The 14695-nt window shown below is 39.9% G+C and overlaps 1 protein-coding gene across 1 annotated transcript; it reads right to left on the bottom strand.

Annotated features, from left to right (window-relative positions):
• Positions 1-411: 411 nt before the first annotated feature.
• Positions 412-14690, bottom strand: LOC136243787 (uncharacterized). The gene is made up of 16 exons (XM_066035392.1): positions 14491-14690; positions 13419-13625; positions 12359-13047; positions 11788-11923; positions 11401-11734; positions 10752-11064; positions 8882-9242; positions 7227-7441; positions 6812-6948; positions 5672-5936; positions 4352-4453; positions 2893-4257; positions 2442-2834; positions 2245-2388; positions 708-2102; positions 412-647 (listed from the first exon to the last, which is right to left on the bottom strand). Exons 1-16 carry the CDS (start codon positions 14540-14542, stop codon positions 630-632), a joined length of 6126 nt encoding a protein of 2041 aa, XP_065891464.1. The 5' UTR covers positions 14543-14690; the 3' UTR covers positions 412-629.
• Between the last annotated feature and the right edge of the window lie 5 nt (positions 14691-14695).

Below are 14695 nucleotides of genomic sequence, written 5' to 3'. Positions count from 1 at the left end.
CTATTAGCATGTGTGTAATAGAAATGAACACAAGTGTAATAACCATGTAACAGGGGCGGACACAGGAATTTTGAAAAGAGGTTTCCACTACAGCTAAGTGACTGTTATATTAGAGTAGTTTATATTGCCTGACTGCTTTAGAGTATCTTGATCTTTTCATGAAAATCGTAATTCAGAGTGTTGCTATTATACTATTATTTAACTAAGATAAAAGTTTAAAATGTGTCCTGTTCCATGATAGATTCCAGATTCTGGAACCTGAATTTTCAATTCCTTAATGTTTCAAGTAGTGTGTAAAATCCAAAGATAAATATGTAATGTGAGTAATTCATGAGGAAACAGCTGATGGTAGGGGATGGCCACAATTTATTACCACTACCAAACTTCTCCAAGAGATGTCTTCTACATGCCAATATATAATAGCAGTGGTAACACGAAATTTTTATACACATATTTACATACATAGACAATACACAATAAGCAAATACAAAAAGCATAATATTATAATATATTACATTGACAATGATAGTGATACATTATATATAACACTGGGGTGATATTAATTGCTACACGAGCTACAAGGTGATAGGAATAAAAAATAAAATGTCTTTACAAATTGATGAACTGGTTTAAGTCTTCTCAAATGCCTACAGGAGAAAAACAAGAGATAAGTCACTATGGATGACAGACAAGTAAATTTTCGTTACCTTAATTTTACTGAAGACGCTAACATTATCAAGGTCTGATCCGATAAGATCTGAGGTTCGCTTCTTGATGTTAGCACTAGACCGCATCGGTACAGCTGGTGGGATGCTAGCATCAGCACTAGACCGCATCGGTACAGCTGGTGGGATGTTAGCATCGGCACTTTGTCGTCTGTTTGGTGATGCTGGAGAATCCTCCAGGTTGATCATGTTGGCTGTGGTGGCACCACAACTGCTGCGACGAGGTGGGCGAGGTGGTGGCACTTTCTTCTTCTTTGGTCTTATAGGAGGAGGTTTATTACTGCTATCAGCAATGCTATGTCTCGGCTCTGACATGGCAGCAACTGCAGCTGCTGGTGGAGGAGGTTCTGAACTGGTTGAAAATGATGACAACTGTGATGTATACTGTGGTGTACTGTCCATTGGTACTCCATTAGTTAACTGGACACCATAACCAGGAACAATATGTGGAGTGGGTTCAATAGTGTTCACTTTCGTTGGGAGCACTGTTTGTATTGGAAGTTCTTGTGTTATAGAAACAGGTTCTACCATTGGCACTCCATTGGTTAACTCCCCATGAGGAACAATATGTGGAGCAGGTTCAATAGTGCTCACTCCCATTGGGAGCACTGATAACATAGGAAGTTCTTGTGTTGTACAAACAGGTTCCACCACTGGTACTTCATTGTTTAACTGAGTGTTGTGACCGCTTTGTGAACTTGCTTCAAGAGTGTATGTCTCAATTGGAGCTGTGTGCATGGAGGTGTTGTGTGTAACAGGTATAGAAATGATAGTGTCATCAAAAACACTGGATAATTGTTCATGAGTGCTGGTATTATACCGCGGAGTAATAGGAGTAAGAAGTGTGTCCATCAACAAACTGCCAGTGGTAGTGGCATGAGGTGTACTACTGGAGCTGTTGAGTTCTGGTTGATGTTGAGGTGTTGAGTGGTCAATTACCTCAGTTTTAGCCATTTCTCTATCTCTAAAAAGTCCGTTTATTCTTGAGTCGTCTCCCAAGTCATGACTGTCAGATAAAACTTTCATGTACAAGTCAGAGGTAGACGTGTGTGAATCTGCTTCGGTCTTATCTGTAGACATAGTGACATTGGTAGTACCTTCCTCTAAAGCAGTTAGCTCTTCGTCTCGTTTCTTTTCTAAAATTGCAATAGTCTTTTGTTCAGCTTCTTTGTTCTTGCTTATGCATTTTTCAAGGTAAGGCAATACTGCATCAATCTGTTTGATTTTTATTTGAAGAGTAACAAACTTTTCTTGGGCCCTATCATCTCCATTGTCAGCTAACGCCTTCAGCCGCTCCAAATGTGGGGCTATCTGCTTTTTCATGGCCACCAAACCTCTCTTCTCTCGTTTAAGACTATCTGTAGTCTGCTTAGAAAACTGCGAACAAAAAAAAATTGGATATAATGAATTTTTTTAGATAACATCCATACATACATATCTTACTATACACATGCATGCAAACTCGCTACAGTTAGTACAGTAACCAACTAACTAACTACATGCAAAGACAGAAATAAACCTTGTGAGTTTTCTTCATATTCCGCTCATACTGTTTCAGGACAGCATGCTTCTTCCTCTCCAAACTATTATCAGCTGCCTCAGAACTGGCACCTACCTGGTCAAGTGCACTGGATTGGCTATCTCCCATCTTGACACTACCAGACTATCAAAGGATTAAATGTAAACATACATGCGGTGATAATGTGTTCCATGTACCTCGAAACTGCTGAGGCTTTCTTTTTCTGCATTAACAGGCACCACTTCAACGTGGCTTGCTTTTTGCAGTGCTTTTAGCCAGCTCTGTTTCTCCAAACTATCCGACAGTGATATGTATATGGGGAAGGAAGATGTACGAGAGAGTACCAGACAATGAGGCTTCCGAGTGTGAGTGCTATCAGCCTGTATGTTGTACCGGGCAAGGGCAACCGACTTGAGTGGTAGATTTGACTCCTGTGACTGGTACATGTAGAGACAACGATCTTTAATGGTACACCAGTAGATTGTCCACGAGGAGCTCTTGAATAGAACCTCCACAAAACCTGACTGTGTATCACTTGACTGTGACTTCTTCCTTCGTGGTCGTGAGTCAATTGTCATTGCTTTTGTCCTCTGAAAACAAACAAATAAATTACATAATGTTAAGTTTGAAAGTATAGTATGAACTCACTTGGAGGCTTGTGACTTTTATATCTGATTCATCATCATTGGTAGCCAAGTCTTCAGCACTTCTGTATTGCTTCCTCTTTTCATCATCTAATGTGATGTCTTCATTGGATAACCATTGCTTCATCTTGTGGAGGTCACTGGTGCTCACATTTTCATCAGAACATTCCTGGATTATTCTCAGCCACTGTGTCAGTTCTGTGGCTGAATGTGTTGCAAATGTGTGCGATGCTTTGCCCTCAAACTCCAGCACAGTGAAGACAAATTGTTCATCTGTGTCCTCAACTTTAGCAACATGACACTGTGGTAAGACCACGGCAGAAACTGGTGTCTTTTCGTGAGGGTTCTTGTACATGTACAGTGTGCTCTTTCTGACCATTGAGTAACGATCTATCCACTTGTCAGGGTTCATCCTCACTTTCAATATACCAGCATGTTGGACTGGAGAACCTGCTGATGAAAGGGATCCAGCAGAGCCAAGGAAATAATCTGAATCATGTAGCATGTTCTCTTGGCTGGAGTTCAAACTAGATTGGGTATAGAGACGGTCTCTGCTAAATGTTAATGTTTGCTCAGATCCATCAAACTGTTCAGAAATGTTGGCTTGCCCGTTACTAGGCAGTTTGTAGTCAGAGTCAAAGTAGTAGAACGAAGCACTTCGTCGCAAGTTGTCTTGGTTAGATGGGACCACATGCTCAGCACCATTTGTAAGGATCTCAAACCATGAAATGAATTCCGACTCGGTTTCTGCCACACAAAATATCCGGCTGCCTGACTCTAAGTGCCAGATCATGAATGAGAGAGGACGTTGTGTCTCCTGCATTGCACGCGACACACGTGAACCTCGAAGACCAATCTTGAAGTGGCTACCGACCTCCATTACAGCTGGATAAAAGTTGATCACCAAATTGTCAAATACTGACCAGTAGCGCACCCATGCATTGTCACCTTGCATACGAGTTTGCTGCACAAGCAAATACCCTGCATTAGTCAATGGGATCTGTAAAGGCTTGTTATTAGTAATGACAGGTTTGAGCTGCTGCTGCTGCTGTTGCAACTTTGACAGTTGACGTCTTGGAGAAGTAAGAGGTGAACGTGTGCTGATAAGAGTGTCAAGAGAATGACTTCTCTTTATCGATGTTTCAATGTCATCAACTGACAAGATGTTCTCATTTGAGTGTGCCGGCTTGGGAGATATTGGGGAGGCGGTCTCTCCTCTTCCTTGATCAATACTTGACTTCTTCTTTTTCTTACCACTAAACATTCCCTTAGTGAAGAGCTTCTTCTTACGCTGCAGGGTATCATCAACTCCATCAATGTTACTATCAAGAGTATTGGTTTTAACCAGTTTCTTTCTATTTACTGGAATCTAGAGGAAGACAAACAAAACATTACAATGAGTATTGAAACATATAATTCCATTACTCTTTTTAAAATACAGATAAATACAAATAACCACATACATCATTTTTCCCAGCTGGCTGAGATACTTCCAGGTTCTTCCATTTCTCTTTCATTGTAGCATCCACTACTCTGATTTGCTCCACATCATTCACTGACTGAACCTAATAACAGAGCAGGCGAGTGAGTTTAATACTGCCACACTAGAGACCAGCATAAAGGCTAAAAGCCTGGCATATCTGGGAGTCAAAATTTTGACATTGAAACTCTCCGAAAAAAAGCAGTAAATATTTACTATCTAGTCTTTAAAAACTTCTATGATGTAGTAGGAAATTTTGAAGTTTGGAGAATATAGTATGTTCACGTTGAGCTGAATCCTCAAAAACATTTAATAACTCATGGATGCAATTACACACGATCTTGAAATTTGGCTCATTTGTAGTACTGCTTGATCTGCTAAAAATATTTCAAAATCTTGTTGTTCAAATGTTTGACATAATATTTACGGCCAATCAAAATTTTCACAATACATTTCCTAGAGAAGCCATATAAGTACAGTGTCCATTAGAGCCCTTTCCCGAACTTGTAATGGAGCCAAACCGTACATGTCTGTTGTTGACACCTTTACTGTTACCAATAATCATCTGGTTGGCAGAAATGTTAACTCGGTTGAGAAAAAATCCACTTTTAATTTTTAGCTGTTTTTCAGGGTTCAGCTCAACGTTAACATACTATAGCTCTTGGCAAAAAAAAAAAACACCCTGGAAAATTGCTGTTTTCCCGCTGTGATACAGTACATTGGCATTAGCTAACAATGGCCAGAAATAAACTTTTGGCAAATTAAAGGATTTCGCCAATGATTTATGCCATCAAAGTTTTCTATTATACAGCACACACTTTTAGTAATATTTTCATCTATGCTATGTTAAGTTACAGCAATCCTTGAATACAGTTACAATGTACTAGACGTATGTGAAAGGTTCGTAGTAGTAGTCACCTCACTGGTAGGATCACCTGGCCATACTCAAAGCATTTAGTGTAGTATATTTTATGTAGTGAACTTCATGACCTCAATATTTACTCTAGTCCATCATTGAGGCCATAATTTCAAAGACTAAAAGGGAGCCAGAAGGCTTCACCACATTAGAACACATGGTAGAGTCTCCTCTAAAATTATCTCCCATAAATTTAGTAACCATCTTTATAGGTAGGACTACAATTTAGTGGATCACTGATTATCAAATTGGGCAGTAAGTTAGCAACCCCCCCCCCCCCCCCCACATACATAAATGAAGACACAACAGATATACACACATCTACACAACACATACATACAAACACACACCTACGCACTTTGCACTGACACTCATATACACACTCACAGATATGCTTGCAGCTTTAATGAAGGCACTTAGCCACATTCTGTACTGCATTTCACTCTCAGCAGCAAACTGAAGAACAGCCTCTTTCCGGGGGTGTTTAATCTTGAATGCATATGGCCTCTTCACCTCTGGGTCTGGTAAAATCTCTGCACCAGGTAGGAACAGTTTCAGGGCCAGCGTGTTACCCTTAAAGCACTCAAAGCGATTGTTCTGGATACAGCAGAGCATTTTGTTCCACGATCGTTTCTCTTTCCGAAATAGATACCTGTAAGGCAGCATTACAGTACACAATAGCACCGACATCCTACCCTTGGCATATTCAATGACAGTACAATACACTGTATGACACAACCAGCACTTATCATGCATGTGCTTTATCATTTCAATATATTACTATATGTCAACTACATGTTGTGTATAACACAAATACAGAATTTTATTCCTCATGATATCATTTTGCTGACGGTGGCAGTTTCCCTCATAAGCCACCAACACCAGTGGTAAAAGCCTAGCAGTCTACTTCATACAACTGTTGTACCACACGCCCGCCAGATGGCACCACATGTGTTTGTGTACAGTACAGAAGCACTACAACTTACAGGAAGCAGTGTTGGCCCAATCATTCCAGGTGACTATCTAGTTAACCCTCAGGATATAAAGTACCTGGAACTACCAGTATCCACAGGACACTTGTAAGTTTCTCATCATATTTAGGATATTACCAGTATGACAAAATAATGCATTTAGGTATATGTAATTTACATATGAATAAGGGACTTGTACGTGTCCAGACAAAAGACACTTGCTATTGTTACACTGAGCTGGCAAAAACAACTCATTCAGCATCACATATAATTTATTGCAAGGAAAACTTTTTTGATATATTGCTAACTCGGGTATTTGTTATCATGAAAACTATACTATGTGCATGTGTTGCATAATGTGTGTGTGTGTGTGTGTGTTTGTGTGTGTGTGTGTGTGTGTGTGTGTGTTTGTGTGTGTGTGTGTGTGTGTGTGTGTTTGTGTGTGTGTGTGTGTGACTCTGTGTGTGTGTGTGTGCGTGCGTGTGTGTGTGTTTGTGCACACTTGCAACTATGTTTATAAGCATGTTGAGTTATATTACACACAATAGCCATTTACCCTTTGATTGCACCAGACATGGTCTCCATATGCATCGGCTCAATCTCAATCTCGTCAGCAGTGGACCAAAGGCTCTTTGGCCTATCATACAATCCCTCTGAGATCGCCTGTGATGCTCGAGATGTTGGGTCCATTAGCTAACAAGAAACAATGGTCAGCATATTATATAATTGTTGCTTAGATACAGCGTGCAGTTGGTTACCAATCTAATGAGTGTCTGGTTAATTGTTACACAATTACCCTAACAAAGTTACCAAATATAGAAAGCATTACACAAGTATTGCATTACAGCTACATGGCTGAAGCCAAGGAAATAGTCTAACAGAAAATCAGTTTAGGAAAGAAATCTGTTAAGACAGTCGGCTATAATTCAATACAAACTGAGGCACAAAATTTCTTGTTTTATATTTTGTACCTCAGACAGTTCTCCAGCTGAGAATTTTACTTCTCCATTGGCATAGTTGTAAGGTAGTCCGCCGTTCAGCATCGGAGGAATACTCTGGCCCTCTTCTGCATTTATGGTGACGTAGGAAACGTGAGAGTCCCTCAAAGTGCTGTCAGACATTGAGGAGTCACGGTATGTTGAGGCACTAGAAGACACCATGCTTCCTCTAGCCAGCTTAGGATAGTCTATGATATAGTGATGGCCACTATTAAGTTTTGTACAGGTGTACACACAGACTGTACACAGACTGTACACAGATATATACCACACCTTCAGACATGCACACAAACACACAACAGCAAACACTACACAAATGCACTAAAATATCATTAGCAGTACTACTCTGGGACCAAACAATTCTGGACTTAATAGTGAGGTGGCCTTATAAAATGGGAGCATGAAGTACACTGTAACCATGTCTATATGAACCACATAACAGAACACTCACACACACTCACACACACTCACAATCACACACATACACAATCACACATAAACACACACAGATATACACTACATACATTCTTCACATTACACATCAAGATGTCTACCAACAGAAGCCTGTCAGAGTTATACACCAATATAGTTATCATTCACAACATCACATTATACACATACTAATGGTATGATATGAGGAGCTTTCACCTGGGAACACAGGTAGCCAAGACATTGTTACATTTGAATATACCTACTCCTCCAGGATATACAACACTAGACATTGTTAAAAGGTATACAGTGATTGTATGTATTCTCAATTTCTCAATCGCTATAAAGTTGGGGGATGTTGATGGTGAAATTACATGTTTTCCCCCACTGGACAAACAAACACCAATACATGATGATATAGACATAATGTAGATTCTAAGAAATGTTAGGATCCATATCTTAAGGTACAAGTCAAAACTGCAAGCCCTAGTCAACATAAACATTAGCAAACAAACAAAAGAAAAAAGTACATTAGAAAAAGACTACAAAAACGAGAGTCCCTGACATACAAACTTTAATGGTGTTTGATTTTCAAACCTGCTGAATTTTATAAATGTTTAGCTTCCTATACAATAGACTAGTTAGTAGTCAAAATCACAATATGTGATGTACATACTACAAAATAGTGTAAACAAACTAACCACTGTTGGACAGCAAGCAGATGGATCATACTACCAACATACCATTCAATCACTTAGGACAGTCACTGTTTTAATCAACTCAACAGGACATACCTAAGGCCTTAACACACATCACTGCATTATGGTGAATTGTGGATTTTTGAAGAGGAAAAAATATTATGGGTTTCAGGGTCCATAAACGGTTCCTCTTTGAATTTCTCCAGCTGAAATCACACCACCCATGTTTTCATCCTACTTAGTAATGAGATGAGTTATACAGTGCTTTAAATTGTTATATCATGTCAAGAATCCAAGCTATAATCCTAACACTGTACTATGGACTTTATAATAAAACATTTTAACATTTCCTAGACAGAGAGAAGTTCTTAAAATGGTGACTTAATAGAGAGTACAATAGATCAACCCACACTAACACAACTGGACCAACTAACCAAGACAACAAACAATCTCACACTACATACACAAGCATGCACGCACACATACATACACACTGCATACCATAGTCTGCCAATGACTGCAATGCCTGCTCTTGTGTCAACAGATCATCCACAGCATCTGGTGGGTATACATAGATGTCCTCGTCTTCATCCTCTCCATCAGGACTATTGTATACTCCCTCATCTCGCATCATTGCCTTGCGCGGATGATCATAAAGATCCAGCACATTGCCGATAACAATCTTGCCACCGTATGGTGCAATCACTGACCGAGGAACATCATATATTCCCTCTCCATTCAAGTCACTCAGAAAGGCGGTGTCAGATGGATTATCTTCTGTAGGAATAAGAGCAGTCACCTCCCGTGATCCTTCAGCGGTGGGTGGTCTGGGCAACATCCTCCTTGTATAATCAATACTGACCTATAACATAAAAGTAATGGTGGCCATCAAAACCTCACGAATACACATCCTTCAATGTGCAACTGACTCCTGAAGACTTACACAACATATAAAATAAAAGCCACAGTAAATTATAATAAAATTTGCACATGTACAGATTGTCGCATGCACGATGCATGGCATAATATCAAAGAAGCATTCTTTTTCAGATTAACATAAAGACAAAAAAATGGCAGTTTTTTAAAATTGTGTCCTCAATACAGAGGAATTCCCTTATATAAAAAGCTCCACTGTTCTGAGTGCTCAACTGAGCATTACCAAACAACAGTTTTACAAGTCAACAAGTAATAGACAATAACACAGTCTAGTGATAAGTTCTGTAGTGTAGCTATTGTGGGCAGCACAGCCCCCATGTACTCCTACCGTAATCTAAAACATGTCAGATGTTATAAAACTTGTCCAGCTGACAGCAAGACAAGATTCACGAGGTGTAGGATTGTGCAGGCCTCAAGATGGGCATCAATTAAATGGCTTCACCCTCTTTAAGGTTTTGTTATGCACATTCTAGTACTGGGGTATGTCACACTCCAAGTAAAGGCAATCATTATAGTATAACTATGTTAATCAAGTTTCATGTTTCATGTTTCATGCTACAGGAACTTAGCATCACTAACAGTACATGAAGGAATTTATACAACATTTTTAAAAAGTAAAAGAACTATAAACACTGAGGGTAAAACATGGGCATACATAAGAGGGCAATAATTCCGTAGACATATTGAGCTAAAGTACAGCTTTAGTCTCACAAGTCAAGGGTCCTGAGGGAACCTACAGCCCACTACTAAATGCTGAATATGAGCAGTAGAGTACGCGATAACTGTCTTTTACTGTGATTTATTATGTCCTGCAACACTTATTCCCTACCCTGGTATACAGTAATACTGTAGGTAATGTATATCGGCAATAATTAACCAGCAATCGACTTGCCAGTTGACAATATCCTTCAAGATATCCTTAGTGTGAGCTCAGGAATTGAGCTAGCATGTTGTTTTCAGTGCCGCGGGATGCAATGATTATAATTAAGCACACGCTGAAAAATTTTCAAATTGGTAAGCCTTTCTCCAGAAGTAAAGGTCTTGCCATGCAAGATTTATACCATATATAGCTTGCTCCTTGCATTCACACTAAGGATATCTTGTCAACTGGCGAGTTGATCGCTGGTTAACTATTACTAATATACATTCCATACAGTATTACTGTACACCAGGGTAGGGAATAAGTGTTGTAGGACATATTAATAAATCACAGCGAAATTATTAAGACAGTTATCACATACTCTACTGCTCATATTCAGCATTTAGTAGTGGGCTGTAGGTTCCCTCAGGACCCTTGGCTTGCGAGACTCAACCACAGAATGTGCAAAAACCAAAAATATGCCAGTCCAGTAGTCCAGTCCAGTATTCCAGTCCAGTGAATGGATACACCCGCCTTACAATACAGTATAAGTAACTTGACAGTGGTGATACTCACAATAGAAGTACGACAGCTGCCAGGTGTAGATGTATTGCCGGAGTCATTTGTGACCATGCTATCTCTTGGGTTTGCCATGTTCCAAGTTGACCCATCAAGATCTTCCATTCCATCTAAGTCTGTCTGCACCTTTGTGGCCATCTGTAGTCGAGTAAGCCACTCGATAAACGGGATCTCATCTTCAGCAGAGAGGTACATATCTGGCTCTTTGGGCTGTGATATTTTCATAGCAAAATTCCTCTTTGAATCCTTGAATGACTCGACCTTGCAACCAATCAATACCTTCACATGACCATCTTTGTCCTCTTGATTCCTATGAAATATATGTAAACACGCCAAGTAAATTGTAACACAATACAAATGTTACAGCTCCTTGCACATGACAAAAATTTAGTCTAAATGTAGAAGTGGTTGTGTATGATTTTGCCACTAAAATAAGCACGAAAAAGAGTTTTTGAAAATTAATTGGAATACATACAATGCATAATCATCAGTACATTCATCATGAAGTCAGTGATGACACACACTGACATCATATTCATGACTGAGGGCTACCACCTACAATAACCAGTAACAGGATTATGGCCAGCTTGAAAGGCTACTGTGTGATTGCATTAATTGACCATGATAGGCTGACTGGCCTACCCACCTTGTGTAAGTCAACACTGACTTCTGCAGTGTAAACCATTTTCTTTCCCAGTTTGTATTCACAGCTCTCATGTGTAGGAAGCTTGAGTATATTGAAGTGTTTCTGTCCAGTATGTTCCTGTCCAGAGGTGGTAGTGGTACTTGTGAACTGCTTGTTGTTGTGGTCCTTCGGGTTAGCGTAGAAGTCTGGGTGACAACGGCACTACTACTGAACGATTTTGTTGTAATGATGTCTCGTAGAGGAAGGGAGACAATGCTGCTACCAGATGTTTGAGTGTTGTGAGCTGCCAAGTCTTTCTTCTTTCGTTTCTTTCCTGATTTTCCTGACCTATGATCTGCAGATATACACACATTGTAGATGAACTGTGTAATGGATAAGGGAACATACAGTCTTTGCTTTTCCCCATCTGGGATATTGTTGCATGTGTCTGTTTCAGTTGTTTGTCAACCAGTTCTTGTAGCTCTTCGATGTCTTCGTATATTGTGATGTCATCTCCATCACCACTCTTGCTTACCCCAACATGCTGCAAAAATACAATGATATGCACACGCACACACATATTACACACGAACGCACACACATATTACACACGAACGCACACACATGCACACATTACACACGAACACACACACTCTAGGGCACAAGTAAAATGTTTATTAAACAAAAGGGCAAATGGTTAAGTTTGTGGCAAACCAAGCCACTTAAAACACACTAAGTGTTGTCCTACACACTTGATCCTCCCCAACAGAGCAATTTAACAGCACACCCAAGTGTTAATTGGATTATTAGCTTGAACAAGTGGTACACACCCAGTGCATATAATAACTTAAAAGTAGATATAGTGGCCACAAACTAGGTAAACAGTCACTTACAAGTGACATAGAGTTTCATCACAATGTTTACACACAATAATAATAATGAACTCCACATATGACATCATGGCAATATTTACACTTACATAAACTGGAGGGCTGGGTAGAGGTTTAGGGACACGACCATTGGTGCCATTGGTAATGGGCTCTTCCAGGTCAAGGTCGAACCCTTTCCTGCCTCGAAATGGAGAGGAGCTCCCATTAAGTGCCCAGCTGATACGGTGATTTGAAGATCCAGACGAAATAGCTGAATCACGACTTGACTCTCCGTTAGATGAGATGTCAAACGGAGGCACTACAGTCCATACACCCAGTTTGTCTGATGGGTGATTGCCGAAACATGGCATTGAGTTACGTTTAGCCTTCAGTGAAATGTTCTCAATTACTTTAGTTAAAACATTCATCCATGTCCTAAAATCTTCCTGGCTGTAAGCAGCAAGATGGTACTCATGAACAGCATCATTAATTTTTGTTATAACAAAACTGTTTTCTTTTTCAGTTTGTTGATCAATTTCCTCTCCTGAAGCAATGGCTTTACCTTCTAGTGGTATTGTGGTTACCAGAGAGCTATTATCTGAAGGGTCGTATAGGTACAATTGTGCATCCAGGCTTGATACATAGCAAGAGTACCTGTGCCAGCGACTTTTCACAGGCTCCTTACAGAGCAAATGTCCATTGTGTTTATGGGGAGCATTGTCCTTTTCAAGAAGATCACCCGAGCAACTTTTTCTGTCTTTTTGCAGCTCAGAAAATGTACCATGTCTTGTATGCATTTCTGTTTGAGAACAAGAAAGAGGTAACTTACAAGGGAGCCTACAAAACCATCACCTATTACAGTACAGTAACCTGCAAACTAGGTGCTAGTCACCCAGTACAATAAATGTAGCCCAACATCATCAACACTCAAAGATAACCACTCTTTTTTGAAGATCAATAAAATGTTGGAACATACTAAACCCAAACAAGTAAACAGAAAACCTTAAGAAGTTGCATCACTTAACATGTATCCATGATACATCACATCAAGCTGCATGTCCATGTGAAATGGACAAGGAAAAGTGATACAATTGCCCCCACACTGTAAACGACGGATTCCATGACCCACACACTTTCTTCCACAATGTATGCTCTTTGTATGTTACTTACTTTGTAGATGATAGAGCTTGGATCCACTGAAGCTTGCAGGTCTGGTCAACAGAGTATCCTCCTCCTTCATGGGTTTGGACATACGCTCCAGTTTTCCCAGTAGCGTGTCAAATCGTATACGAAGTGATTCGGCTTCTTGGCTAAGCTGCTCATCCTTCAAGACAACCCGCAAGAACCGTCCAATATTAGGGAATACCTGGTTAACCACTGAAAAAGAACAATGTCACCATAAGAAGGACTCAAATCTTGTACAAAATTACATGATACGCAACCAGGAGATTGCACAAAGATTTATTCCAGCTTTGTGGAACATCATGAGTGTACAATATCAGTCATTTGTTAACAATCCTTGTACAACAGATGCCACACCAGTGCATAGCAACGACTGATTGTAACTGGTTTAGGAGCATAACAAGACTTCAATAACAACAGGTACATCAACCCTCCCATGGTGACCAAACTTTTGACAAGCAGTGACAAAGAACCTGCAAGACTAGTGTTAAATGAAACATGTGGGATGCCAACAGGTTTTACAATGACATTCATTTTGATGAGATATTTAGGGCCATCAGGACAAATAAATCATTACAATAATTAGTAATTGATTAGAACACTTCACCACAACTATGATTAACTGGTAAAATAGGATTAGGACAAACTGTTCCATCACTCTCACACTGTTCGCCACAAGGCAAAAAGATTTTCAACACTCTGGGCATAACCGCGTTTTATATCACACAAGGTTCCTGGCTGTATAAACTACACTGGTGTCAAATTACACTGGGTAACATTAAGTCTCTATCGTGATAACAAACCGTACCCTCTACGAGACCCATGGCTATCCCGCTACCACCATCTCTACGTGGCGGTAAAACATGGTGTAACTGGTCAAGCGAGAATCGTCCCCCATTCAAAATATATGGTGCACTTGACAGATATTGTTGTATTTATATGCCGGCAAGCCGCTTTAATCTATGCATTACACTACCAATACATTTATGTGAATAGCTTTTACGCACAGATGTTATAAACACTGTTTGGTTATCGTTACAACAGAGATATAAACGCTCACCGTCTAACGCCTCTCTAGCCCCCAGTTTTTCACTTGGTCGATCTACTGACATGTTGGATATACCCTTCTACGGAAACATTTATCGTACAACGTGATGAATAACCGACTGATGATCAAACGAAGTCTCTTTTATATGCCCAAAATATGCCGCACGGACAATCGGAGTTTGGACTGTTGTGTTGTTGCCACATTAATGACACGTGCA

This window comes from Dysidea avara, chromosome 13, assembly GCF_963678975.1.
Source record: "Dysidea avara chromosome 13, odDysAvar1.4, whole genome shotgun sequence".
Classification (NCBI taxonomy): domain Eukaryota; kingdom Metazoa; phylum Porifera; class Demospongiae; order Dictyoceratida; family Dysideidae; genus Dysidea; species Dysidea avara.
The sequence above is the reverse complement of the archived record's forward strand: the minus strand, read 5'-3'. Positions and strand labels throughout refer to the sequence as shown.